Source organism: Callospermophilus lateralis, chromosome 7 (genome assembly GCF_048772815.1).
Source record: "Callospermophilus lateralis isolate mCalLat2 chromosome 7, mCalLat2.hap1, whole genome shotgun sequence".
Lineage (NCBI taxonomy): Eukaryota > Metazoa > Chordata > Mammalia > Rodentia > Sciuridae > Callospermophilus > Callospermophilus lateralis.
In genome coordinates, this window is record NC_135311.1 from 13,300,544 (window position 1) to 13,324,655 (window position 24,112).

The following is a 24,112-nucleotide window of genomic DNA, read 5'->3' on the forward strand; positions in this document are numbered from 1 at the left end:
CGCCTGGCATGCGTGCGGCCCGGTTCGATCCTCAGCACCACATGCAAACAAAGTTGTTGTGTTCGCCGAAAACTAAAAAATAAAATTAATTAAATAAATAAATAAATAAATAAATACAATAAAACTTAGAGGGCTGGGGTTGTGGTTTAGAAGTAGAGCACTCGCCTACTATGCATGAGGCTCTGGGTTCAATCTTCAGCACCACATAAAAATAAAATAAATTGGAGTGGCAACCCTCTATTGGTACTACTCTAGGGGGAAAAAAAAAAACTTAGGAGAAGAATATGCCATGAAGGGGTGAGAGGGATTATAAAATTCATCATTGGGTAGGAGATATAACTCAGTGATAGAATATTTGCCTAGCATGCATAGGAGGAAAAAATTAACTGGAGAGTGGGCCTGGGAGAAATAAGAATTATACTTTTGGTTCTATCTTTCTATTTACCTATTTATTTATTTATTTATTTATGTGGTAATAGGGATTGAACCCAGGGGCACTCTACCCTACTAAGCTGCATCCCCAGCCCTTTTTATTTTTTATTTTGAGTTTTGTTAAGACTTCCAGGCTGTCCTCAAACTAGTGATTCTTCTACCTCAGCCTTCCCACTAGCTGAAATTACTGGTGTAAATTCCACCATACCTTGCTGTGCTTTTCATTTTAGGTCCATGTTTACCATTTGAATTTGTTTTGCTCTGTACGTATATTATTTTTTATAAAAAATTACTTTTCAAAACTCCTGTGACGTAATCAGAAATTCAGAAGAATCAACATTTTAGTGGTAGTTGAAGCCATAGATTTGGATAAGCTTTCCAGAGAACAGGGGAAGGCTAAGAGGAGTGTCCTGACGAATTTCAACACTTAAGGCACAAGTAGAAAAACTCTTGGAGAATCTTTGAAAAGGAACAGTGAAACCATGCATGGTGGCACGTACCTGTAATCCCAGCAACTTAGGAAACTGAGGAAGGAGGATCACAAATTTTGAGGCTAGCCTCAGCAGTTTATTGAGACTGTCTCAAAATAAAAGGGCTGAGGATGTGGCTTAGTCGTAGAATGTCCCCCACGTTCTACCTCTAGTACTGGGTGGTGGGGGAGACGGGATAAAGGATAAAAAAAGAAAAAGAAAGCAAATAAGGGAAAACAAAAACTTTGAGTAGAAACTGTCAAGTGCATGACCCCCAAAGAGGCAGTTGTGCATGGTATGCATAGGCATGAGGGGGGTGACCAGCACCCCAACAGAGCAGGTTCCTGCCCAGTGTGAGCCACAGGGAAAATAAAAAGTCTGAAATAATTAGTAAGAAATAATATAAAGCTGGGGCTGAGGCTGTAGCTCAGTGGTGGAGCGCTTGCCTCGATTTGTGAGGCACTGGGTTCGATCATTAGCACCACATAAAAATAAATAAAGATTTAAAAAGTGGAGCACCTGATGGGTCTTCCAGTCCTGATAGGAACTGGGACTGAACAACTGAAAAAGGGCCCCTGATTCTTGGAGTACATCAAAGGCAGGGATAAGGTTTCAGTGGGAGGAGTCTTGTTTTGGCACTTGCTCCTTGGGTGTGTGGCAGGGATCTTGTGATAAGCGGGTTGATTGGCGTCTGGCAAGTTATATCCATCTTCAGAAGGCAAAGGGGATCTGAAGGAGCTTCTTCACAAAAAAAACAGGATAGGGGTTAGGGTAAGCAGGCTGTGCTTGAACTTGGGCAGTGAACTAGAACTGGGCGCCAACATGTATGGGCATTCTCACATCAGGGGTTCAGCCTGGAAGTTCCCAAGACCAAGCTTTCTTGCCTAATAGCTCGAACATCACTCAGTTCACCCACGGTTCATACATGGCTTCCCACAAATAGGGAAGGAGTTTTTAGCTCCAAACACAGGTTTCTTGAAGATCATCACAAGAGTCAACTCCAGACCTTAAAACTCCCCAAGAGCCATTGGGCAATCCAGCCTCCTTGCTATTCCACCATATCCTTCATGTCTGCCAGTTCCAATCTTTCAGTGGATTTTCAAATTGACACCAGCTGGATCTGATGCCACAGTTCTTACCACAAGGCCACTTACCAATTTAGCAAGACCCTAAAATTTTTTAAAAGGATGTAGCTCAGTAATAAAGCACCCCTGGGTTCAATCCCAAGTATCACAAAAAGAAAGAAAGAAAGAAATGGTGAAGAACTTGAAAACAGGAGTATAAATTGAAGCTGAGAAGGCCAAGAACTAACCACATATTTAATGGGTTTTCCCCAAAACCACCCAGATGATCACAAATGTTGCAAAGAGGTTACTTAACAGGTGCCGATGTCCTTAGGAGGATGGCTGAAAGAAAGTAAAGCCAGATAGCACACATTTCAAAAAAAAAAGATTTTTTGCAAAAGGATGGAAACACAATAAGCCTAAAAGTTTCAATGGGTAGCAAAGATAAGGCTAACACACTGCCATCCCTATATGACTGGCAAAATAAACAAGTCTCTAGAAGGTTGAAGGGAAGAGATAATTCATTTATAAGTCAGAGGCTGGGGTTGAACTCAGTGGTGTAGTGTGGGCTTGCACCAGCTTGAGTTCAAACCCTGGCACCTAAAACAACAAAAAGTCAAAATCAAAAATTTCTTCCCCACCTCTGAGTATTTTTTCCCTCTATAGCCACTGAAACTTCCTTTGTAAACAATCTCCCCTATATCCTTTCCTTGCAGATTGCTCATTAGCTCTTCCTAAAGGAATAGTCATCAGGTCAGAGGTAGTTGTGATGTATGGAAGGGGAATGTGTCCCTCAAAACTTACAGAGGACTTGGGCAATTTATTTATTTTTGTATACTGGGGATTGAACCTAGATGTGTGTTACCTCTGAACCACAACCCCTAATTTATTTAGTCTCTGGGAATACAAGCTTGCGCCATTCACTGCACCCAGGTTGAGATCATTGTTCCAGTAAAGAGCTGAGCAGATTTCCTGGAGTGGAATGGAGTAAGTACTAACAAGGAGCAACCACATAAAGGTGGACACTCATGCTCATTACTGAGAAAAATATTTTACAGTTTTGGGTTTCTTGTTAGCCACAGCCAGTCAGCTACTCCTCCTTGGCTTAAACTATACATGATCTGTATAGTCAAAAGAAAAACCTCATTTCTTGCCTTATGTATTTATCCTGCCCTCTCACTGGGATTACAGGCACACACCACTGCCTAGCCAGTTTGTTAGTCCTGTTTTGTATCTACTTGTCCCAATCTATCAGTCTATGCTGCTTCTCTGCTTCACTAGAATTAATATTTTTTCATACCAAGCATTACCTTAAAGAAGTCTGTATTCTGTTAGCTCATTGTCACAGTAGTTTCATGACCCTTCCATGCACATTCTGATCCTTGTGTTCTGCCAGGGCTTTACTCCCACTCTCCCCATTTTGCTGAGGATTGAACTCAGGGCTTCATATGTTAATCAAGCACTCTACCTCCAAGCTACTCCCCCAGGCTTGGACTTTATTCTTTAATTCTGTTTGTGGTACTGAAGATGGAATCCAGGGCCTCAAGCTCTGGTGCTTGTTAGGCTAGAGTTCTACCACTGAGTTACATCCCCCCACACACACACACACCGGGCTTTGCTCGAGTGTTGTCCTACAGGGACTTAATAACCTGCCAATCTGCTGTATTTTTTGGTTCCCATTAACTAAGCTGCTCCAGTTACTCATTTTAACTCAGGCATCATACCGACTCCTAATTTCAGTGAATGTTGTAAGCTGTAAGCCTTTCTGGTGTCTCCTCGCTCCTGAATGGAAGCACAGGGGCCAAATTCGTTTGTTGAATCCTAATGATCTGCTATCCAAAAGTCTATTTAACTTGTTCCCTTTGATTAATTCCCCAGCTCTGGCACTAATTTGGGCAAGTTCTTAACCCAGCTTCCTTTCTCATCTGAGAAAGAAAGAAATGTAATATCCACCTCAGAGGTATTATTTATGTTAAATATTGTATATAAAGTGTTAGTACAGGGCCTGGTACTTGGAAAATATTATCTGTTTATTATCTTTAAATAATATACATATAAACAATTTTCATCAGGTTTCAGCAATTCAACATGCTTTTTATCAACAACTCTATGCTGCCCCCATGGGGATGACTTGGTCCAAGACAGTGATTATTTTAAAATCATGATAAAAACAGCCCTGTCTCATCAATTTCATCATCTAATTAGAATTTAATTTTCCTTTGATTGGTTGTTCAATTAAGTAAAAATTACCTTATATTGTAACTCTTCCTTTTCCACCTTTCTTAAATAACATCAGAAAAACTGGCAGATTTTTCTGAAAGCAAGGTACACTGCCTCTATGATGTTCTCATCTGCTAATCTAGTTACATTGGCAAGAAAGGAAAATTAACTGGGTGTGGTGGCACACACCTGTAATACCAGCAACTGGAGAGGCCAAGGCAGGAGGATCCCAAATTCCATGTCAGCTTCAGCAACCCAGACCCTGTTTCAGAATCTCCAAATAAAAATGAAAAAGAGCTGGGGGTGTAGCTCCATGGTAGAGTGTCACTGGGCTCAATCCCCAGTACTGCCAAGAAAAGAGGCGGGGGGGGGGGTGTCAATTATTTTGTCAATATATGTTAAGCATTTATTGTGATACTCATATAGCATAAGAAAATCAGTGGTAAACGAAACAGATAAGGTCTGTTTTTGTGGTGCTCACCATCTACTGGGTGTACAAATATAAAATTCTAAATTGAGATAGGTGCTATGAAGGAAAAGAACAGAATGTTGTGACAGAAAAATTAATAATCGGTGGAAGTTTATCTTTAAGGAGGTGTAGACTAAAAGACAAGAGGCCAATCACCTTGAGCCACAGGAGTGTTGTAGGCTGAGAAAAGGATACCTGCAAAAGGTTTGAAGGAAAGGTAGAGCTGACAGTTTGGGGGACTAAATCATATGGTAATGAACCATTTTTGAGGGATTCTGTAGATCACTGATTTTTAATCTCACTGCTAATAAATCACTGTGTGTGTGTTTCTGGGGTTTTAATCCCAGAGACCTTCTACCACTGAACCACATTCCCAGACCATTTTTTGTTTCTTATTCTGAGGCAAGGTCTCACTAAATTGTCCGTGCTGGCCTCAAACTTGAGATCTTCCTGCTTCAGCCTCCCAAGTAGCTGGGATTACAGGTATGTGCCTTCGCACCCAACTCATAAATCACTATTTATTTTTTTGGTGCTGGGGATCGAACGCTGGCCTTGTGCATGTGAGGCAAACACTCTACCAACTGAGCTATATTCCCAGACCCCACAAATCACTCTTTAATAACCATTAAAACTTTACTAAGAATCAATAATCTTAGTTTTTTGACTTTCATAATCCCCATCTAGAATTTTCCTCTGTGAAAATGTAGATGTTTGCAACATTGTTTCTCCACTTATCTAAAGGGATACTGATTTCATTTACATAATATTGCCGATTTCTGGAATACTATGTGTCCAAGCTCAGTACTCTAAATTCATTTAAAATGCCAAGAATTTTGTCACCACCATTCAGACAGATGGCACATACCTGTTATCCTAGTGATTTGGGAGGCTGAGGCAGTTCCACCATGCGTCCAGCGCACTGGTTTCATTAATGGGGTTCTTGGCATAAAAGTTAACTAGTGAGATCGAAATAAACACACAGACTCAGTTACCTTTTTCTATGACCAGGTCCGAGATGGTTCCCCCTCTGGCTCCCACCTCAAACCACCCAGTAGGGCAGCAGGGATTACTCAGGACTAGCAGGAGAGAGAGAGGGAGCACGCCAGGGAGTAGCCTTTTATTGGGGAACAAGAAATTCAGGGGAGAATTCCATCCAATGAAGGTTGAGGGGGGTAGCACTCCAAGGTCAGGGTCAGTGATTGGCCCCAGGGTCAGTGGTCAAGTCACACCCCCACACGGACAGGCTCTTGCACCAGGAGAGGGTCGGGAAAGCTCCGACACAGTTTAGCCAGAGCGCCTCAGACCCAAACCGGGAGTTGCCCAGTCACATGTGAGAATGGCTCCCCACAAGGCAGGAAAACTGCAAATCAGGGCCAGCCTCAGCAACTTAGACCTGTGTCAAAAAAAGAAACAAAACAACAAAAACTGGGTTTGTAGCTCAGTATAACCACCCCTTGGCTTCAATCCCCAGTACCTTAAAAAAAAAAAAAAAATCCAGCTATTCAATAGACTGAAGCAGGAGACTCACAAGTTTTAGACTAGCCTGGCAACTTAGACAAGGGCTGGGGATGTAGCTCAGGGTAGAGTGATGAACCCAGCCTAATTCCACCTTAAGATTAGGAGCCATCTCATCACAAAGTCACGAAAAGTTAATTTCTGTTTTACTATAAAGTACTGCGATTTCTAACTTGCTTGGAATGCCTGCCTGTGCCTTGAACTCAACCATGCCTGGCTTTCCCTGACCAGATAACAGCCCTCTCTGAAACCTTAGCAGCGCCTCATAAATTCTGGTATTGGGATCTAAATTTACTCCCTAACTTGAAATGTTGAACCATTTAGATCATTAATCTACTATCTGCTGCGTGTCAAAATCCTGTTATCTGTAAGTTCTCAAGACACGCCCCCTTTTGAAACTTTGTGTGCTATAAAACCAGGCTCCTAGAGAGCTAAGGTACTGTCCTCTAACCCACGGATTTCTAACAAGACAGTCCTGGCTGGCCAGAATTACAAGCTTGCTTTTATTTGATTTAAAATTGGAATAGGTGGTGTTTACTTTGCGTTGTGGTTTAACAAAGAGCATCCCTGGGTTCAAACCTCAGTGCTAAGCGGGGGGAAAAAGAGTGGGAAAAGGAAAGAAATTGATAGATAAAAAAGAAAATAGAGGTGGGAAAACTGTCATTTCAAGGAACACAGAAAAGCATTTGGAAAAAAACAACATCCATTTGTGACTTTAAAAACAAAACAAAACTCTAAAAAAAAAAAAAAAAAAAAAAAAAAAATCCAGCCACTCAATAGACTGAAGCAGGAGACTCACTAGAAATAGAAATAGAAGGGAACTTTCTCAACATGATTAAAGATATCTATGAAAAAACTTGCAGCTAATGTCATACTGGAAAGATTGAGTTTCTTCCTAACATCAGGACATGACAAAGATGTCTACTCTCAACATTTGTATGCATTATTGTACTGAAAGTTTCAGCCAGGGCAATTAGACAAGATATAGAATGCTCATCACATTTATAGATGGACTACAGAATTTGATGAATTTTAGAATTGGATCTAGAATTACTGCCACAGGCTGGAATGATTCACTTAAGATATTTAAAGCCAAAATTAATGTGTTTAAATTTTAAAACTAACTGAAGATAAAAAATTTTTGCAAAGGATGACTGAAAACTTATTGTGTGCCTCACATTGGGTATAGAGAGACATTCTTTACTGGTTAATTACCAAAAATGTCTAGTGCTCAACCAGTGAATACCTGTTCTAGGATAGACTAAGGCAAGTCTTCTGGTAACTTTTAAAGTCCTTTTAACTTACTAATAATTCTCTAATTCGATTATATTGATCTTTCAGGGCTGGGACTGTATATTATACATTGATTTTGCATGGTTTCTAATAATTATGAGTTCAACACACTTATATTGGATAACTGCTTTGGCCTCTGGTATTCAGCTGGACAATATGTAAGGTAAGGAAGCTTTGAAGAAGAATTGCGTGTTTTAGGAAAGCAGTTCCTAGAAGGGTGCCTAGAAGAGCCTGAAATTGGAAAAAACGCTCCAGGTTTGGGAAGGCCTCCGGGATCTTTTTTTTTTTTTTTTTTTTTTTCCTGATTGCTTCTTCTGAGCATGAACGGAAGTCCCTCTCCGAGCCGTCTCTGGTGATTTAGTGATAGGTGACATATTCAGGACAGAGCAATCCGTTTCTATTTCTTTCTTCCTGACGCATCACAAGCGGGTAACCAGATAGCAAATGTGTCTTCCTTACAAGAAAAAAAAGATTGCATTCAGAAAAGTCTTAAGGCAACCCTACTACTCCTCTTCCCATAGTAAAGATGGCGGCGCCTGAGCGTAAGTTACAGACAACACCACTTCCGCATTACTCTTGCGCCCTGATCCAAGATGGCGGACGAGGCCACACGGCGTGTTGTGTCTGAGATTCCAGTGCTGAAAACTAATGCCGGACCCCGAGATCGGGAGTTGTGGGTGCAGCGACTAAAGGAGGAATACCAGTCTCTTATCCGGGTCAGTTGTGCTTTATGATCGACCGCGTAGCAAAGGGCTTGCAGGTAATCAGGTGTTCTCAGGAATAGGCTCCGTGTGGAAGCCACTTCCGGTTTTTAATTTTAACTTCTAAATTCAGAGAAATGGGACGGTTTGCTGGGCTGGATGGTTTAGGAAGAATGACGGGAAGTAAGCTGAAAAGAAAGACTCAGATTAGTAAAAGTGGAACTATATCTTATAGCTAAAGACAGCAGTATTTTAAGCTAACACCTACCCGGAAGGTGACGTGTCTCTCCTGCTCCAGGTGTTTGTCCTAGGGGATGTAAAAGTGATGGTGAGAAGTATTTGTTAGGCCCTTAAATCCCAACGCATCTCTCTGCTCCCTCTTTCATTCTCCGTAATGAAGAAAAACACGTTAGGACTGAAAATTCAAGTAGGTGTTAGTTGTAGAGAGTTGGATAGAATGTCTCTCTATACCCAATGTGAGGCACACAATAGTTGGATAACTATTTTAGAAATAGTTAGAAATGAGCCATCTTATCAGCTAATCTTCCTATTATGGAAAGGGAAGAAAAACTTTCATAGTGTTCTCAGCAGATATCCTACTCATGTATTCATTCAGTGTGTGTGTGTGTGTAAAATCTCAATATCATTATTGTCCCTTGGGTCTAAAAAGGGGAAACAAAACCGAGTAAGGAGGAGCCTACCGTGGTAGACAGAAACAGTATCATACAGTGCTTAAATAGAGAGAAAGAAATGGCCAGGATGGTCTGAGAGCATGAGAAGCAATATCTAATCAAGCTTGAGTTTGGTCAAGGAAGGCTTCCTGAGAACAGTAATGTTTGGGCTGAGATTTAAAGGAAAATATAAGTAAGACTAATAGAACATAAGGGTGGGAGAAGGATGCTTAAGACATGAGAACATCACAAGCAAAGGAATATAAGCTCTATGTGGCATGATGTTTATAAAGAAACAGATAGTTCAGAGTTGCTAGAGATTCAGATAGAGGCAGGAAGTAAACAAGGCTGGGGAGATAGATTTGAGCACTTGAATTTTATTTTGTGGTACTAGGGATTGAACCCTAGGGCACTCTACCACTGAGTGACATCCTCAGCCATCGCTCCCCCCTTTATTTTTTTATTTATTTTTAATTTTTTTGTGGTGCTGGGGATTGAACCCAGGGCCTTGTGCATGTGAGGCAAGCACTCTACTGACTGAGCTATATCCCCAGCCCCCTTTTTATTTTTTATTTTGGGACAAGATCTCTGTAAGTTGAACAGGCTGGCCTACAACTTGCTGTCCTCCTGTCTTAGTCTCCCCAAGTAGCTGGGATTATAAGTGTGTGCCACCCATCACTCTAGTTTGAATTTTATTTGGAGGTGTTGGGATGCCTTTAAAGGATTTTAAGCTGATGAGTAACATGACCAGATTTGGGTGTAGGTCAGTGACACAGAGAAAAATACAATTGACCAGGGGTAAGGTTAAAGGTAGAAGAAAAGTTAGGAGGCTGTCATTAATCCAAGTGAAAGAAAGATGACAATCTAAATGAGGCAGTGTGGTCATAATAGAAAGGAGAGGTAGATTTGAAGAATATCCAGCCAGGCATGGTGGCACACACCTATCATTCCAACTACACAGGAGGCTAAGCCAGGAGGGTCACAAGTTCGGGGCCAGCTTCAGCAATTTAGTGAGGCCATAAGCAATTTAGTGAGATCCTGTCTCAAAAATAAAAAGGACTGGGGACATAGCTTAGTAGTAAAGTGGCTCTGAGTTAAATCCCCAGTGTCAAAAAGGTCAAGGATAATTCCCAGGTTTTTGGCTTCAGTGACTAAGTGAATGCTAACACTTCAACCTGAGATTGAGAATGCAGGATGAGAAACAGGTCTGAAGAAATACTGTAAATACCAAGTGGAAGTGCCAGGTTTCAGGTATATTCAAATTAAAGGTCGAAATTTATACTTAAGTCCAAATTTCTGAGGAAAGATCTGGACTAAAAATAAAAGATCTGGTAGTTATCAGCATGTGGGTGCTAGTGGAATCCAGGACTGCTTAAGGCCCTCCAGGAAGGGAGTATACCATAAGGTGAGTTATGGGCTGAGGACAGATACTATCAGAAATAAGAAAAGAATCCAGATGATATCTTTACATCTTTTTTGCCTGTTAAATTGAATGGAACCCAAGTCTTCTATTCTTTGCTCTGGGCAAGTCCCCAACTTATCAGGGTAGCCTTGTCTTTAGTTTTACTTACGTCATAAAAATTTGGTAAATGTACTGAGAGAGAAGTAATCATAGTTTTCTTTTGTGGGGAGAGGGAATGCCCATGGCTCCAGTTTTCCCCTGAAAGATTTCATTCTCTGCTTTTAGTATGTGGAGAACAACAAGAATGCAGACAATGATTGGTTCCGTCTGGAGTCCAACAAGGAAGGTACCCGGTAGGTATACCCTCTTGGGAGGTGGGGGATGGGAGTCTTACCTGGCTTGTGCAGTTTGGTATCCCAAAATCCACTGCTGGAACTGCCTTGTGTCAGGTTAGCTATCTGTAATTCTATAGTCCCAGATTTCCCCATCTCCTGTCTGCATGAGTCTCCCAGGTTAGCCCTAAGCCAAGATGTCATTTGAGTAAGAGAGGGATGGGCAAATTTCACTGAGGTTTGGTCTTTATTACAGGTGGTTTGGAAAATGCTGGTACATCCATGACCTCCTCAAATATGAGTTTGACATCGAATTTGACGTAAGTGTGATGAAGTGGAAAATATGAAGGTTAGTAGAAGGGAAGAGATCAGAAGACTATTAACAAGCTAATCTTTCTTGAAGAAACCAAAGAAAACTTTACAAATGGGAGGGGAAAGTTGAGGTTTGAAGCAAGCATTAGTTATAGCTTTTAATCTTCATATCAGGAATCCTGGCATGTCGAAGCTGTTGGGGAAGTTTGCTGAACATTTCATTTCAACCAAGAAATGTGTGGGAAGATTAAAGAGAGAGAGAGAGAAAGAAAAGAAATATGTGTGTTTGATTAGAGTAGTTCCTATCTAGCCTAATTCTGTTTTATTAAGGTTCTATAATTCCTCCAGATTCCTATCACGTATCCCACTACTGCTCCAGAAATTGCAGTCCCTGAGCTGGATGGAAAAACAGCCAAGATGTACAGGTAGGACTGAAAATGAGATGGAGAAGGGCTTAGGGAAGAACTCTCAAGGCAGAAATTTTTCTGAGTCTACTCACTTAGAGGGATTTAAGCCTGGGCAAAGTACTTAGATGACTTTGTTCTTAGTTCTGAGCACTGGTGATCTTCTTGTGTTCCCAGAGGCTGCTATGCATTTTGGTGAATTTTGCATATCAATCTCTTTCTCTCATACCTCTCACAGGGGTGGCAAAATATGCCTGACTGATCACTTCAAACCCTTGTGGGCCAGGAATGTGCCCAAGTTTGGACTAGCTCATCTCATGGCCCTGGGGGTAAGTCTGGTATACTTGGTATAGGAAGGGGAGGTGTTGGGGTTAGGCCTTGGAAAAGTAACTGAGAGTAAACAAGGAATAATAGTGATGTCTCTTGGGCATGTTCCCCCAGAATCTCTCTCCAGGAAGGAGCTTCTAATGGAACAAGAGGCATTAACTGGGTGGTAGTAATCTCACAGGGTCTCCCTTGTATTGCAGCTGGGTCCATGGCTGGCAGTGGAAATTCCTGATCTGATTCAGAAGGGTGTGATCCAGCACAAAGAGAAATGCAACCAGTGAAGGATCCAACCACTGAGGCAGGACAGTGGCTACGTTCCTTTCTTGTGCATCACTCTTCTTACTCATCTGATCACTTCCCCCTATCACTCTTCCACCTTTGGTTGTTTCTAAGTTGCTACAGCAGGCATTATTGATGAAAACAACACACACACAGTATGGTCACTGAATTTTTAAGTTAGGCTGCACAGGGAGGGGAAAGACTTGCTTTAGAAAATGAAGAGGCAATTTATATTCCCTTTCCAGGTAGAGCAATGGAGGCCTCAATCCTGGTGGCATAGGGAGTAGCTGAAAATGAGTACATAGCCTTTTTGATTTCTGTTGACAACCCATCAATAAAGCTGCTTCCCATGGTAACCTGTCGTTTTCGTTGGTGGCTTTTAACAGAAGGTGAGCAGCTAAAACCAGAGGCATATTGAACAGACACAGTAGGTTGGGAGGAAGTGGGGAATGGAGTACGCTTTGGTCAGGAGCTGGGGAATTAAAGAAAATCTGACTGTTCTCCCTGCTGCTGAGATCTGCTTTGTCCTTTAGCAGCATGCCATGCTTTTCCCTACTGCTTACGCCTGCAAGAAGGTTGAAGAATGGTTTTGCAGATCCAGCATTCCCTGTCCTCTAGGGATCTTCCTATCCCTATGTGGAGTACTAGATGCTTCTCTGTTGGTCGTCTGCTGTCTGGACCCAGGCCTGCAGCTTGTCACTCTAGCACCCGCCCTGATCTGTGTTACAAGCTTCACTGCCATTCTTGAATTTTCCCAGGACGGGATGACAGAAGCCAGGACCTCGGAACTTGCTTTGGAGCGATGGTTTAAAGACCACTCAGAGCAGGGCTGGGAACTAGCGGTTCTAAAGTTGGCAGCGTTTCCATGGTGTCGGCCCAGGAGCCGTGGGGGCGGGCTCACGCAAACGCAGAGGGGGAGGCAGGATTTAGAGTGTGGGTGCGCAGGCGCCTTGAGAGACTGTGAAGCTGGTGGCCGGTGGCCGGGTGGGACCAACAAAGATGGCGGTGGCCCTTGCGGCGGGAGAGATCTGGGCAACAGCTGCGGCTAAAGCTGCAGCCCGGCCGGCGGGGGGGCTGCACGGGGGTAGGAGGGGGTGACCCTGAGCTGGAGTCTGGCCCTGGCTGGCCTCCCCTGCCACCTCGCAGGGGGACAGGTACGGGCCGGGGTGTTATGGCGGGGGAGGGGAAGCTGAGGGAAGAGTGCTCCAGACCCCAGAGGGTTCTCCACAAAGGCAGAGGCTCGTGGGGCCCTGCGGGGCCTGGGAGAACTGGGCTGGAGGGACAACATTCCTAGACCGCAGGGAATACGCCGCCGGACCCTGTAGCCAATCAGCGGTCTCGGCCTTTTTGCCCTCGAGGGGGGCGGACCCGGGTAAAACCCTGCTGTGGTGGGTGAGGTGCAGAGATTAGGGGTCAAGAGTTGTTCGTCCTGCATCTCCAGCTTTTGACCCCTGAGCCCCAACACCGTGTCGGAGCTCGTAGGTGGGGGAGGGAATGGGTCGCAAATTACCCATTTAGTTTGCTTCATTTGCAACCTGGAGGGGCAGGGATTTGAGGGTGGAATGCTGTCTTTTGAGGAGTTATTCTTGCATCCATACTTGAATTTAACCACAGGACCAGGGCACACCCCACTTGACTAGCCAGGTATAAGACCTCTTTTTATGAGTTTTGGATTATTAAGACAATTGAGTAGAGATTTAGCACAGGCTTTTTAGTAAAGTTGTATTCTCTAGGGAAAGAGGGGGTATTGAAAGGGTCAAAGTCATGAGCTGCTATCTTTCCTTCGTTTATTTACTAAAGGGCTACCAAGTATTTTCTTCGTGGCAAACACTCCTAGGTCCTGGGAATATAATGACTAATCTGATAGACATGATTCGTGTCTTCAGTGCATGTGCAAACTAATATGGTAGCCTAGGGTCTCATCTCCCTCCATAATTCAGATGCTGACCGCCTCTTCTCCTCCCAGGTCCAGCCTGTGGTGTCCACAATGCCCCAGGCCTCTGAGCATCGCCTGGGCAGGACCCGAGAACCACCTGTCAATGTCCAACCCCGAGTGGGATCTAAGCTACAATTTGCCCCCCGGGCCCGCAGCAAGGAGCGCCGCAACCCAGCCCCTGGGCCAAACCCTATGTTACGACCTTTGCCTCCTCGGCCAGGTCCCCCTGATGAACGGCTCAAGAAACTGGAGCTTGGACGGGGACGGACCTCAGGCCCTCGTCCCAGAGGCCCCCTTCGGGCAGATCATGGGGTTCCCCTGCCTGGCTCACCACCCCCAACTGTGGCTCTGCCCATGCCATCCCGGACCAACCTAGCCCGTTCCAAGTCTGTGAGCAGTGGGGACTTACGTCCAATGGGGATTGCCTTGGGAGGGCACCGTGGCACTGGAGAGCTGGGGGCTGCACTGAGCCGCTTGGCACTCCGGCCTGAGCCACCCACTTTGAGACGTAGCACTTCTCTCCGCCGTCTTGGGGGCTTTCCTGGACCCCCGACCCTGCTGAGCATACGGACAGAGCCCCCCACTTCCCATGGCTCCTTCCACATGATATCTGCCCGGCCCTCTGAGCCTTTCTACTCTGATGACAAGATGGTGAGGAATTGCCAACACACGTGGCCTTCCAAGCTCCTATACCTTTATGCCTCCAGCTTTCTTGACGTCATGTGACTTTCCTGTCCCTTTTTTCCCTAAGTTCCTTATAGCAGTGGATGCTTTCCTCTCCCTTACTTCTGGGCCCTTCTAAATCCTTTTCTGGGTTGTCTGTGAGTCCCCAGCATGGTGTGCCATTTTGGTCCCCAGGGAATTAACCCAACTATTTAGAATACTTCTTTGGGTCCCCAGGCTCTTCCTTTCCCTTACTGCATTTTCTCTCTTAGGACTCTGCCTAGGCCTAATTAATCTCTGGAGTTGAAGAGGGGTGGGTTCAGAACATCTGAGCTAATGTGGTTGCCCATTTCCCTAGCTAAGTGAGCTAGGCTGGTTGCAGTTGGTACCTGCAAGAGAGGGTGCAGGAAAGGGCCACGGGGGCAGGAGGGGGCTTTGGAGGTAGCAAGGTGGGGGTGAGGAGCAGCTGGGCAACCATGCCAGTGCTTGGGGAGTTGCCCCAGGAGCTGCAGCGCCGTCTAGCTGGGCAGAGGAGTAAGTGGGGAATAGGTGGGACAGCCATGGCTGAGTCTGTGGTACACTCAGCTGTGATGGGCTTACTGCTCATGACCAGTGAGGTAGGGAGACAGTGAGGGAGAGGGTAGAGTTTGGGCACGTATAGGGTGGGGGAGGCAGCAGGCAGCATGCTATTAGAAGATTAAAGTGGATATATGGGAAACTGCTGACTGTACCCTGACATTTCAGGCTCATCATACGCTGCTTCTGGGCTCTGGTCATGTTGGCCTCCGAAATCTGGGAAATACAGTAAGAGCCATTCTGTTCCTCCTTTCTAAAAGGAAATGTGAAATGATATTGGGGGTGGAGAGAACTTGGGGAATTGGGGAAGGCATGTAGAAGGAGAGCACTGAAGCTCTCCTGAGTTTCCGGGAGAGATAATGGCAGTATCTCTGCTGCTTCCCAGTGCTTCCTGAATGCTGTGCTACAGTGTTTGAGCAGCACTCGGCCTCTTCGAGACTTCTGTCTACGAAGGGACTTCCGGCAAGAGGTACCTGGAGGGGGCCGAGCCCAAGAGCTTACTGAAGGTAGGACAACTCCTCCTGCTTCCTCTATTTATTTTTCCCCAAACCCCTTGCAGGTCCATCTGTCACTGCTCATGGCCTCCAACCCATCAGTCTAACAGTTGTATCCATTTTTCCCACTGCCTACTTTCCTAGTGGTTGTTTTCTACCCTCCAGATGTCCTTTTGCCTGCGTCTTTCAGATATTAACCTTTCTTTCCCTTCCCCAATCTCACCCCAACAGCCTTTGCAGATGTGATTGGTGCCCTCTGGCACCCTGACTCCTGTGAAGCTGTGAATCCTACTCGATTCCGAGCCGTCTTCCAGAAATATGTTCCCTCCTTCTCTGGATACAGGTGGGAGAATTGGAGGGTGTAGATTTCTCTCTGGTCATGTCTTGCGGGTAGTGCAATGCAGGGACCCCAGAAACATTGTTCTGAGCCTTGATGTTCTCCATCCAGGAAGTAGGAACCATGTCTGGGCAGGGGATAGTGTCTGTGGACAAGGAAGGGGTCAGTTTCCCATATTATCTGTCTGGCTATAGCCAGCAGGATGCCCAGGAATTCCTGAAACTCCTCATGGAGCGGCTGCATCTTGAAATCAATAGACGAGGTCGCCGGGCTCCACCAATCTTAGCCAACGGTCCAGCTCCCTCTCCACCTCGCCGAGGAGGGACTCTACTGGAAGAACCTGAGTTAAGGTAAGGGTTGCTTCTCCTCCTTTCTCTCCCCAATAGTTATCAATAGTGTTCATCCTTCACAGAGTTGAGCTTGTTAAGATTAGAGATATAGGGCTGGGAATGTAACTCAGTGGTAGAGTGCTTGCCTAGCTCTCATGAGCCCTTGGGTTCAATCCCCTGTATCACCAAAAATAAATAAACAAACAAACAAACAAACAAATATTAGAGCTGTAGGGTTCAGGGAAATGCTTTAGAATAAAAAATCATCTGAGAGGGGCTGGGATCATGGCTCAGTGGTAGAGTGCTTGCCTAGCATGCTTGGGGCACTGGTTTCGATCTTCAGCACCACATAAATGTAAAATAAAGATATTGTGTCCACTTAAAACTAAAAAATAAATATTTTTTAAAAAGAAAATCCTCTGAGAAGAAGTGTGGCAGTAGAAAAAGGAAGTAGGCTGAGGAGTGCAGAAAGAGACAGAAGATAGTGCTAGGGAATCACAGAATCAAGAGAGGAGGGGATAATTATAACAAAGTACATAAAAAGGGCTTTAAGCCAGGTGGAGGAAGACAGCATATTCTTCCCCGGTATGTGTTCCCATCTTTTCTTTCACCTTGGATTTCCCTAGAAATTTTCCTGAATTACTCCTTTGACTTTAACTAGATAAATTTGGAGGCAGAGTTGGGGTGTGGATGAACTACAGGGCTCTATGGATCATTTTAGTGTGTTGGGGGTGCCTTGTTTCCTGCTGTCTCATGAGTGCTCCCTACTTCTCTGATCTATATGGTAGTGATGATGATCGAGCCAACCTAATGTGGAAGCGTTACCTGGAGCGAGAGGACAGCAAGATTGTGGGTATGAAATGGGGCAAAGCAATGGGGAAAAACTAGTTTGGGGCTTGGGCTTGGGGGAAAAATTGATTCTGTCAAGGGGTATGGGAACAAAACTGGATGATGAAGATGTGAAATGGTATGAAGAATTTGTTAGGAGTATTGTTAGTGAGAAAAGGAAAGTCATGCAAAGGGGCATAAAGAGACAGGATTTCAAGAAATCATGTCAGGCACCCAACAATGACTTTTTCTCCTGCCCCTTTGCTTCTGTCTAGACCTGTTTGTGGGCCAGTTGAAAAGTTGTCTCAAGTGCCAGGCCTGTGGGTATCGCTCCACGACCTTCGAGGTTTTTTGTGACCTGTCCCTGCCCATCCCCAAGGTGGGATTCCAGAGGATTCCAGGGGTGGAAGGAACACAGGTTCTATGATCCAAACCTACCCACCCCCAGAGTGTGGGCGGGAACCCTGTGGGTCTCTAGAGTATAACTGAAGCCTAGATTGATGAAGAGTAGGAAAAAGAAAATTCAGAACATGCTGACCCTTACTTCCCCTTTTCCCCCAGAAAGGATTTGCTGGGGGCAAAGTGTCTCTGCGAGATTGTTTCAGCCTTTTCACCAAGGAAGAAGAGCTAGAGTCGGAGAATGCCCCAGTATGTGGAGGTTCACAAGGGCTATAATAAGGGTGGGAGAACTGGGGAAACTCCAAAAGGAGAAAAGGGTACACGTGTTTCCTTAGTATGGGGAAAACCATTACATGTCTGCATTCGTGTTGGGGTCTCAGATGTGTCCTGGTGCTCCAAGGGCAAAAGGGTGTGGCCCAGAGAATACAGAAGTAATGGAAAACAATCTAAATTTGTGTGGTTTGGGATGTCAGAAAACCAGCTGAGGAGAGAACACATTAACTTAACACTGTTTGGCATTTATTCAGGTATGTGACCGATGTCGGCAGAAAACACGAAGTACCAAAAAGTTGACAGTACAAAGATTCCCCCGAATCCTCGTGCTCCATATCCTAATCCTCAAATTCTTACTTCACTTAGGATAACTCCCATACATTCTCTTTCCTCACCCTGTACGTTTGCAGAGGCTGGTCATTTGGGGATTGAATTTTCCTTAGAAAAGCCTGCCATCCAGCCTTCTCTTGGGGGGAAAAAAGGGGACAGCATTTAGGGCTGCACTTCCCCTTAGAGACCCTCCACCTCCCAAATGCTCCTTAACCAGGGCTTAGATCTGAATCGATTCTCCACCTCCCGAGGGTCCATCAAGAAAAGTTCAGTAGGTGTAGACTTCCCACTGCAGCGACTGAGCCTAGGGGATTTTGCCAGTGACAAAGCAGGTGAGTCTGGTGGGGAAGGTCCTGAGGAGCTTAGGAGGGGGGCTCACCTATGGTTATAGAACTGGATCATCTCTAACCCCATAGGAAGTCCTGTTTACCAGCTTTATGCCCTCTGCAATCACTCGGGCAGCGTCCACTATGGCCACTACACAGCCCTGTGCCGATGCCAGACTGGTTGGCATGTCTACAATGACTCTCGGTGAGAACAGCCTCCACTCCCACTGCAGCCCTGACACCCTCCCCTTCCGTGTAACCCCAGGAGTGCAGAGGGCCCAGTGAAAGGAGCGGTGGGGGTCTTTCCTGATCTCTTGCTGGATTATCTGAGGCTAAGTCTTGTGGGGAGCATAAAATATACAGGAATGACTACAACTCTTTCCTCATCTCCCTTTTTCTTAGTGTCTCCCCTATAAGTGAAAATCAAGTGGCATCCAGTGAAGGCTATGTGCTGTTCTACCAACTGATGCAGGAGCCAACTCGGCACCTGTGAAACCCTTTCAACACCCTTAAGCCCCAGGCTCCCCATTTACCTCAGAGACGTCTATTTTTGTGTCTTTTTAATCGGGGAGGGGGGAGGGGGTGGTTGTAGCTCCCATTATTTTTTTTATTAAAAAGTACCCTTCCACTGGAGACTCCCTCGTCTCCCAGCCCTGTGTACAGAGCTTATCAGGCCCCTGCCCATGTACAGCCCCCATACCCTCTGCAATCTCACTTTTTGTGAATAAATTTATTAAGAAAAAGTAATGTTCTTATTTGTATTTGTGCTTGGGGGTGGAAATACAGAAATGGGTCCAATTGAAATCTTCCTGGGACCCAGCTCCTTATTTGAACAGGTGGGGCGCCCTCAGGGCCAAGGAGGAGGGGTCGGGAGTGGAGCACGACCGAGACGTGCGTGCCCAAGCAGTGAGGGTTTTGTATTGGAAGAAGGTGGCAGGCAAATCGTGAAGCTGCGGGGAAGCCTGAAACTGGTGCAGACACTGGGAAGACGGGTTTTGCCGAAGATGGGGGCTGCCCCTCGAGGGTGAGGCACCCAAGAACCCCTGTTGACAAACACTAGGTACGTTGCCGGGCGGCCCTAGCTCCCGTAGGCCCGGACTGTTGCTAACATCAAGGAGCTGTTTGTGGAGCAGCCTCCCCGCGGATTGGCCCCTAGTTTCCCCTTCTATTCTCTCTACAACCAAAGCTCCTGGGGCCAATCCCTCTAGGGTTCTCACTCTAACTGGGCCTGGGAAGCCTCAGCTGTGGAATGCTATTTCCCGGATTCAGCACTCGCCATCTTAGCCCTAGGGAGGAAAGGGCCCGGCTACGACAGCTCCCTTCAACTTGGCACTGAACGGGTCAACTTCTAGTTCTATCCACAGAATCAACTCTGACAGCTGCTGTCGCTCCGCCTGTAACGTCACTGCCGGTTCAGTGTTTTCATTGGTGATTGTGATCCGGGGTCTTTCAGGACCCACCAATCCAGAAGCCGGGAAGAGAAGCTTCCCCGCATGCCGCCAGAATAGAGTGGACGCAGAGTCCGAAAGACCTAAAAGGGGTCGGGGGCGGGGTTGGCAGACCTCAAGTATTAGGTGTCTCCAGAGGCGTGGGAAGTAGAGCGCCTCAAAACTCCGGCATCCAGTCTGCCGACTCACCCCTGCGAGGGCAGATAGCGTGGGCGTGGCCCTTATCTCGCACTCCGGAGCGCCGGCGGGGAGAGGTTTCCGTACCTCTGCCTCCTTCTACCTCATTTTCTCTTGTCCCTATCTAGTAGATGAACTCTGCCCCCTGGGCGAAGACCTCGCTTGTCCACCGACCCATCCGCGAGCTCTGCCTTAGTTTCTTCTAAATCAGTGGGTGGCCGAGGGTGGAACGTGGAATCAGCGGGGCTTCAGGAGCCCAGGGTGCCTCCCAGTCTGTCTGTCAGTGTCGCCCCCTGTCTCCAAGCTTCCCAATGAGCCGGACTGTGATCGTGCTGGGCGGAGGCATCAGCGGCTTGGCCGCCAGTTACCATTTGAGCCAAGCCCCACGTCCACCTAAGGTGAGTACTTCATCCGTGCCAGAGGTAGCCACATTTAATATTCTTTAATTTCCAACAAAAGCTGGGTGGATCCTGGCCGGTGGGATGCGCCCAACCCCCACGCCCCGCGGCTCCAGATGGTACTGCAGTGACTTCTTGTCGCCAGGTAGTCTTGGTGGAGGGTAGCAAGCGTTTGGGAGGCTGGATCCGTTCTATCAGAGGGCCCGGTGGTGCGATTTTTGAACTTGGACCTCGGGGAATTCGGCCAGCCGGAGTTTTGGGAGCCCGCACTCTGCTCCTGGTGAGAGGCTTGTGGAATGTGTAAGGAGAGGTTACAGAGGCGGGGTTTTACTAAGGGGTTAGAGTTTGGTGGGCCAGACCCTTTGCTTAGTTTCTCCTCTTTCTGAGGATATGTGGAGAGCAGATTTCTGAGCTTGGCTTGGACTCAGAAGTGTTGCCTGTCCGGGGAGACCACCCAGCTGCCCAGAACAGGTTCCTGTATGTAGATGGTGCCCTGCACCCCCTGCCTTCTGGCCTCAGGTAACACCCCCACGTCTTTACTGCACATCCTTTTGCTTTGCCCCTTCCTCGCAGCCCTTCCATTTCTTCATCTCCATGTCTGTCAGCCCTTCCAGCAGAAAAGGGCCAAATGAATGGAAGTAAGCCCCTGGGTCTGGGAAGATAATTCAGGAGGCTTCCTCTTCACTATGCCTTCCTCCACACAGGGGGCTACTCCGTCCTTCACCCCCCTTCTCCAAACCTCTGCTTTGGGCTGGGCTGAGGGAGTTGACCAAGCCCCGGGGCAAAGAACCTGATGAGACTGTGCACAGTTTTGCCCAGCGCCGTCTTGGACCTGAGGTGACACTGCTCAGAGGCCTCCAACCTCTCCCTGCCTAAACCAGCCTCAGAATCCCCCCCCCCCAGACCTACCCCTAGGGGCTCTTTCGTGTCATTTGGGATGCCCTCTTCTTGTCATACTCCACTAATCTCCAAAACTCAAATCCTTCCCTACCAAGCAGGGGCAGTGGAAGCTTATTCACTGCAGCTTATTCCTTGGCCTCTCAGTCTCAGTCTTACTCTTAAGGTGGCATCTCTAGCCATGGACAGTCTCTGCCGTGGAGTGTTTGCAGGCAATAGCCGTGAGCTCAGCATCAGGTCCTGTTTTCCAAGTCTCTTCCAAGCTGAGCAGACCCATCGTTCAGTAATACTGGGGCTCCTGCTGGGAGCAGGTGAGGGGCAGATTGGTTCAAAGAGTGAAGATATTAAGGACTGCCAGGTCAGGCAAGGGGTGTTAGTTTGGTGATTCTTTTCTACTGTTTTTTCTTCAGGGAAGAGCCCACAGCCAGACTCAGCACTTATTCGCCAGGCCCGGGCTGAGCGCTGGAGCCAATGGTCACTCCGTGGAGGGATGGAGACATTGCCCCAGACCCTTGACACCTACCTGACTAGTAGGGGAGTCAGTGTTCTCAGAGGTCAGCCAGTATGTGGACTCTCTCTCCAAGCAGAAGGGCACTGGAAGGTAGGGTAACTTTCAGCAGTGTAATAAACTTGTATCAATGTTTCTATCTTTAAGTAGTTTAGCCAGGCCAAGGCTGGTAGAATTGGAATTACTCTTTTCCTTGCCATAGAAATTATTTAGAGTCAGGTCTGGTGGCACACACCTGTAATCCCAGTGACTTAGGAGACTGAAGCAGGAGGATCACAAGTTCAAAGCCAGCCTGGGCAACTTAGTGAGACCCTGTCTCAAAATAAAAAGGGCTGAGGATGAGGCTCAGTGGCAGAGCACCCCTGGGCTCAATCCCCAGAATTGGGGGAGAAAATAGTTATTTATTCATGGACTAGCCCAGGTTCCTAGGGGCCTTATTTGTGGACCTTCCTCTGAGACCCCTTTGATGCAAGTCTGTGGATAGAAGTTGAAATTATAGAGGCTGGGGCTGGGGCTGGGGCTCAGGAGTAGTGCACTTGCCTGGCATGTGTGAGGCACTAGGTTCGATTCTCAGCACCACAAATACATAAATAAAATAAAGATCTATCAACTATTAAAAATAATTTTTAAAAAAGGCTAAATATAAAAAAAAGAAGTTGTAGTTATAAGTGGTCAGAGAAGGGGGAATATAACTTAGTGGTAGAGCACTTGCCTAGCATGGGTGAGGCCTTGGGTTCGATCCCCAGCATTGCCAAACAAAAGTAGGAAGATAAATGGTCGGAGAATCAGAGATGAGGAAGGAACAACCCAGCTTCACCTAACATTCCAGAGCAGCCACACCGGCCTCTGGCCCACTTCCTAAGGTGAGTTTTATGCAGATGATGCAATTATTCAGTGTCTTCATCCTGAGTTGGCACCCAGTCTTTCCTGCTACAAGGAAACTGAGAAGAGTACAGTAGAAATCTCATTTCATCCTTAAAGTTCTCATTATTGCTATGTCTCTCAAATGTTCTCATTTTCTCAGGTGTCTCTGGGGGATAGCAGTCTGGAAGCCAACCACATTATTAGTGCCATTCCAGCTTCAGGTAATGGAGTAGTCCTTTCCCTTTCCCCAACCAGCATGCAGCAATAACTGTTTCTTCCTGGGCCAGCAGGACCACATCATGCCCCTAAGCTGATCATCCCTACGAAGTCTAATCTCAAAGAGAGCTGACAAAATTGTAGTATGAATGTCTCCTGAATCAGGCCTGTTCTCCTCCAGCACTCAGCAAGCTGCTCCCTACAGAGGCAGCTCCTCTGGCTCAAGTCCTTAATACCATCACTGCTGTGTCTGTGGCTGTGGTGAACCTACAGTACCGAGGAGCTCGCCTGCCTGTCCAGGTATAGTATGGAGGGGAAAAAAAGGTGTAGACTCAGATGGAGTTTTTCCTTCTTCTTATTATTTTTTTTTTCCCTTCAGGGATTTGGACATTTAGTACCATCCTCAGAAGACCCAGCTGTCCTGGGAATTGTGTATGACTCAGTTGCTTTCCCTGAGCAGGATGGGAGCCCCCCTGGCCTCAGAGTGACTGTGAGAGCAGGACATGTTGTATAGTGGGCTTTCCAAAGGGCTCTTTTTTGCCCCATTGTAGGCCAGGCCAAGCTGGTCAGTGCCATATTCCCTTCACAGGTAATGTTAGGAGGTTCCTGGTTACAGACGCTGGAGGCTAGTGGCTGTGTTTTATCTCAGGAGCTATTCCAGCAGCAGGCACAGGAAGCAGTTGCCACACAATTAGGACTGAAGGAACCACCAAGTCACTGTTTGGTCCATCTACACAAGGTGAGTTGGGGTAAATTCCTATCAGTTCCCTATTGTAGACCTTGCATACAAGGTATATTTGTTACTGTATGTCAACCAAGGCCTGGAAAATCAATAATAAACTTTATCCTGTATCCCCTTTCCTCTTCCCAGAACTGCATTCCTCAGTATACACTAGGCCACTGGCAAAAACTGGGTAAGTTGGGAAAGCAGCTGGGCTGAGGGCTGAGGGCTGAGGAAATGAGACCTGTAGCCACAAAATTCCTTTTATTCTTTCCTTCTAGAGTCAGCTATGAAATTCCTGGCTGCTCAAAGGTTGCCCTTGACTCTGGCTGGAGCCTCCTATGAGGGGGTTGCTGTCAATGACTGTATAGAGAGTGGGCGCCAGGCAGCAATCAGTGTCTTGGGCCCAGAATCTAACAGCTGATTCTCAGCTCCCACTCATGAAAATAAAAGTCACTGGATCTTAGCATGGTATGGCTATTCTGGCATCTATGGTCTTGA

At 46.3% G+C, this 24,112-nt stretch overlaps 3 protein-coding genes across 6 annotated transcripts; all 3 read left to right on the forward strand.

Moving 5' to 3' along the window:
* The first annotated feature begins 8,008 nt into the window (after nucleotides 1–8,008).
* Ufc1 (ubiquitin-fold modifier conjugating enzyme 1) lies at nucleotides 8,009–12,247 on the forward strand. Of its 2 annotated transcripts, none has more exons than XM_076862711.2 (6): nucleotides 8,009–8,179; nucleotides 10,523–10,590; nucleotides 10,826–10,889; nucleotides 11,230–11,306; nucleotides 11,524–11,614; nucleotides 11,813–12,247. In XM_076862711.2, exons 1-6 carry the CDS (start codon nucleotides 8,057–8,059, stop codon nucleotides 11,891–11,893), a joined length of 504 nt encoding a protein of 167 aa, XP_076718826.1. In that variant the 5' UTR covers nucleotides 8,009–8,056; the 3' UTR covers nucleotides 11,894–12,247. The 2 variants fall into 2 exon arrangements, with proteins under 2 accessions (XP_076718826.1, XP_076718827.1); XM_076862712.2 differs by having other exon boundaries at nucleotides 8,142–8,223.
* Nucleotides 12,248–12,323: 76 nt separating this feature from the next.
* Usp21 (ubiquitin specific peptidase 21) lies at nucleotides 12,324–19,129 on the forward strand. Its single transcript, XM_076862710.1, has 13 exons — nucleotides 12,324–13,045; nucleotides 13,858–14,478; nucleotides 15,235–15,294; nucleotides 15,452–15,572; nucleotides 15,792–15,903; nucleotides 16,092–16,247; nucleotides 17,015–17,079; nucleotides 17,330–17,433; nucleotides 17,616–17,702; nucleotides 17,981–18,059; nucleotides 18,281–18,388; nucleotides 18,473–18,587; nucleotides 18,785–19,129. The coding sequence occupies exons 2-13, from the start codon at nucleotides 13,879–13,881 to the stop codon at nucleotides 18,873–18,875; spliced, it is 1,698 nt and encodes a 565-aa protein (XP_076718825.1). The 5' UTR covers nucleotides 12,324–13,045; nucleotides 13,858–13,878; the 3' UTR covers nucleotides 18,876–19,129.
* Nucleotides 19,130–19,861: 732 nt separating this feature from the next.
* Nucleotides 19,862–24,077, forward strand: Ppox (protoporphyrinogen oxidase). Of its 3 annotated transcripts, XM_076861429.1 has the most exons (12): nucleotides 19,862–20,405; nucleotides 20,551–20,685; nucleotides 20,809–20,924; nucleotides 21,110–21,242; nucleotides 21,469–21,613; nucleotides 21,713–21,903; nucleotides 22,835–22,895; nucleotides 23,072–23,190; nucleotides 23,270–23,380; nucleotides 23,480–23,629; nucleotides 23,762–23,804; nucleotides 23,893–24,077. In XM_076861429.1, the coding sequence occupies exons 1-12, from the start codon at nucleotides 20,319–20,321 to the stop codon at nucleotides 24,033–24,035; spliced, it is 1,434 nt and encodes a 477-aa protein (XP_076717544.1). In that variant the 5' UTR covers nucleotides 19,862–20,318; the 3' UTR covers nucleotides 24,036–24,077. The 3 variants fall into 3 exon arrangements, with proteins under 3 accessions (XP_076717544.1, XP_076717546.1, XP_076717545.1); XM_076861431.1 differs by lacking the exon at nucleotides 19,862–20,405 and having other exon boundaries at nucleotides 20,555–20,685; nucleotides 20,793–20,924; XM_076861430.1 differs by lacking the exons at nucleotides 19,862–20,405; nucleotides 20,551–20,685; nucleotides 21,110–21,242 and having other exon boundaries at nucleotides 20,880–20,924.
* The last annotated feature ends 35 nt before the right edge of the window (nucleotides 24,078–24,112 follow it).

Bases quoted from the DNA above. Each gene is read 5' to 3' on its own strand.
- Ufc1 (XM_076862711.2), top strand. From the start codon at position 8,057: ATGGCGGACGAGGCCACACGGCGTGTTGTGTCTGAGATTCCAGTGCTG. The intron at 10,591-10,825 runs GTAGGTATACCC...TCTTTATTACAG, and splicing joins TCCAACAAGGAAGGTACCCG to GTGGTTTGGAAAATGCTGGT. The intron at 11,615-11,812 runs GTAAGTCTGGTA...CTTGTATTGCAG, and splicing joins CTCATCTCATGGCCCTGGGG to CTGGGTCCATGGCTGGCAGT.
- Usp21 (XM_076862710.1), top strand. From the start codon at position 13,879: ATGCCCCAGGCCTCTGAGCATCGCCTGGGCAGGACCCGAGAACCACCT. The intron at 16,248-17,014 runs GTAAGGGTTGCT...TCTATATGGTAG, and splicing joins CTGGAAGAACCTGAGTTAAG to TGATGATGATCGAGCCAACC. The intron at 17,434-17,615 runs GTGGGATTCCAG...CTTTTCCCCCAG, and splicing joins TGTCCCTGCCCATCCCCAAG to AAAGGATTTGCTGGGGGCAA.
- Ppox (XM_076861429.1), top strand. From the start codon at position 20,319: ATGAGCCGGACTGTGATCGTGCTGGGCGGAGGCATCAGCGGCTTGGCC. The intron at 20,406-20,550 runs GTGAGTACTTCA...TCTTGTCGCCAG, and splicing joins AAGCCCCACGTCCACCTAAG to GTAGTCTTGGTGGAGGGTAG. The intron at 21,243-21,468 runs GTGACACTGCTC...CTTACTCTTAAG, and splicing joins AGCGCCGTCTTGGACCTGAG to GTGGCATCTCTAGCCATGGA.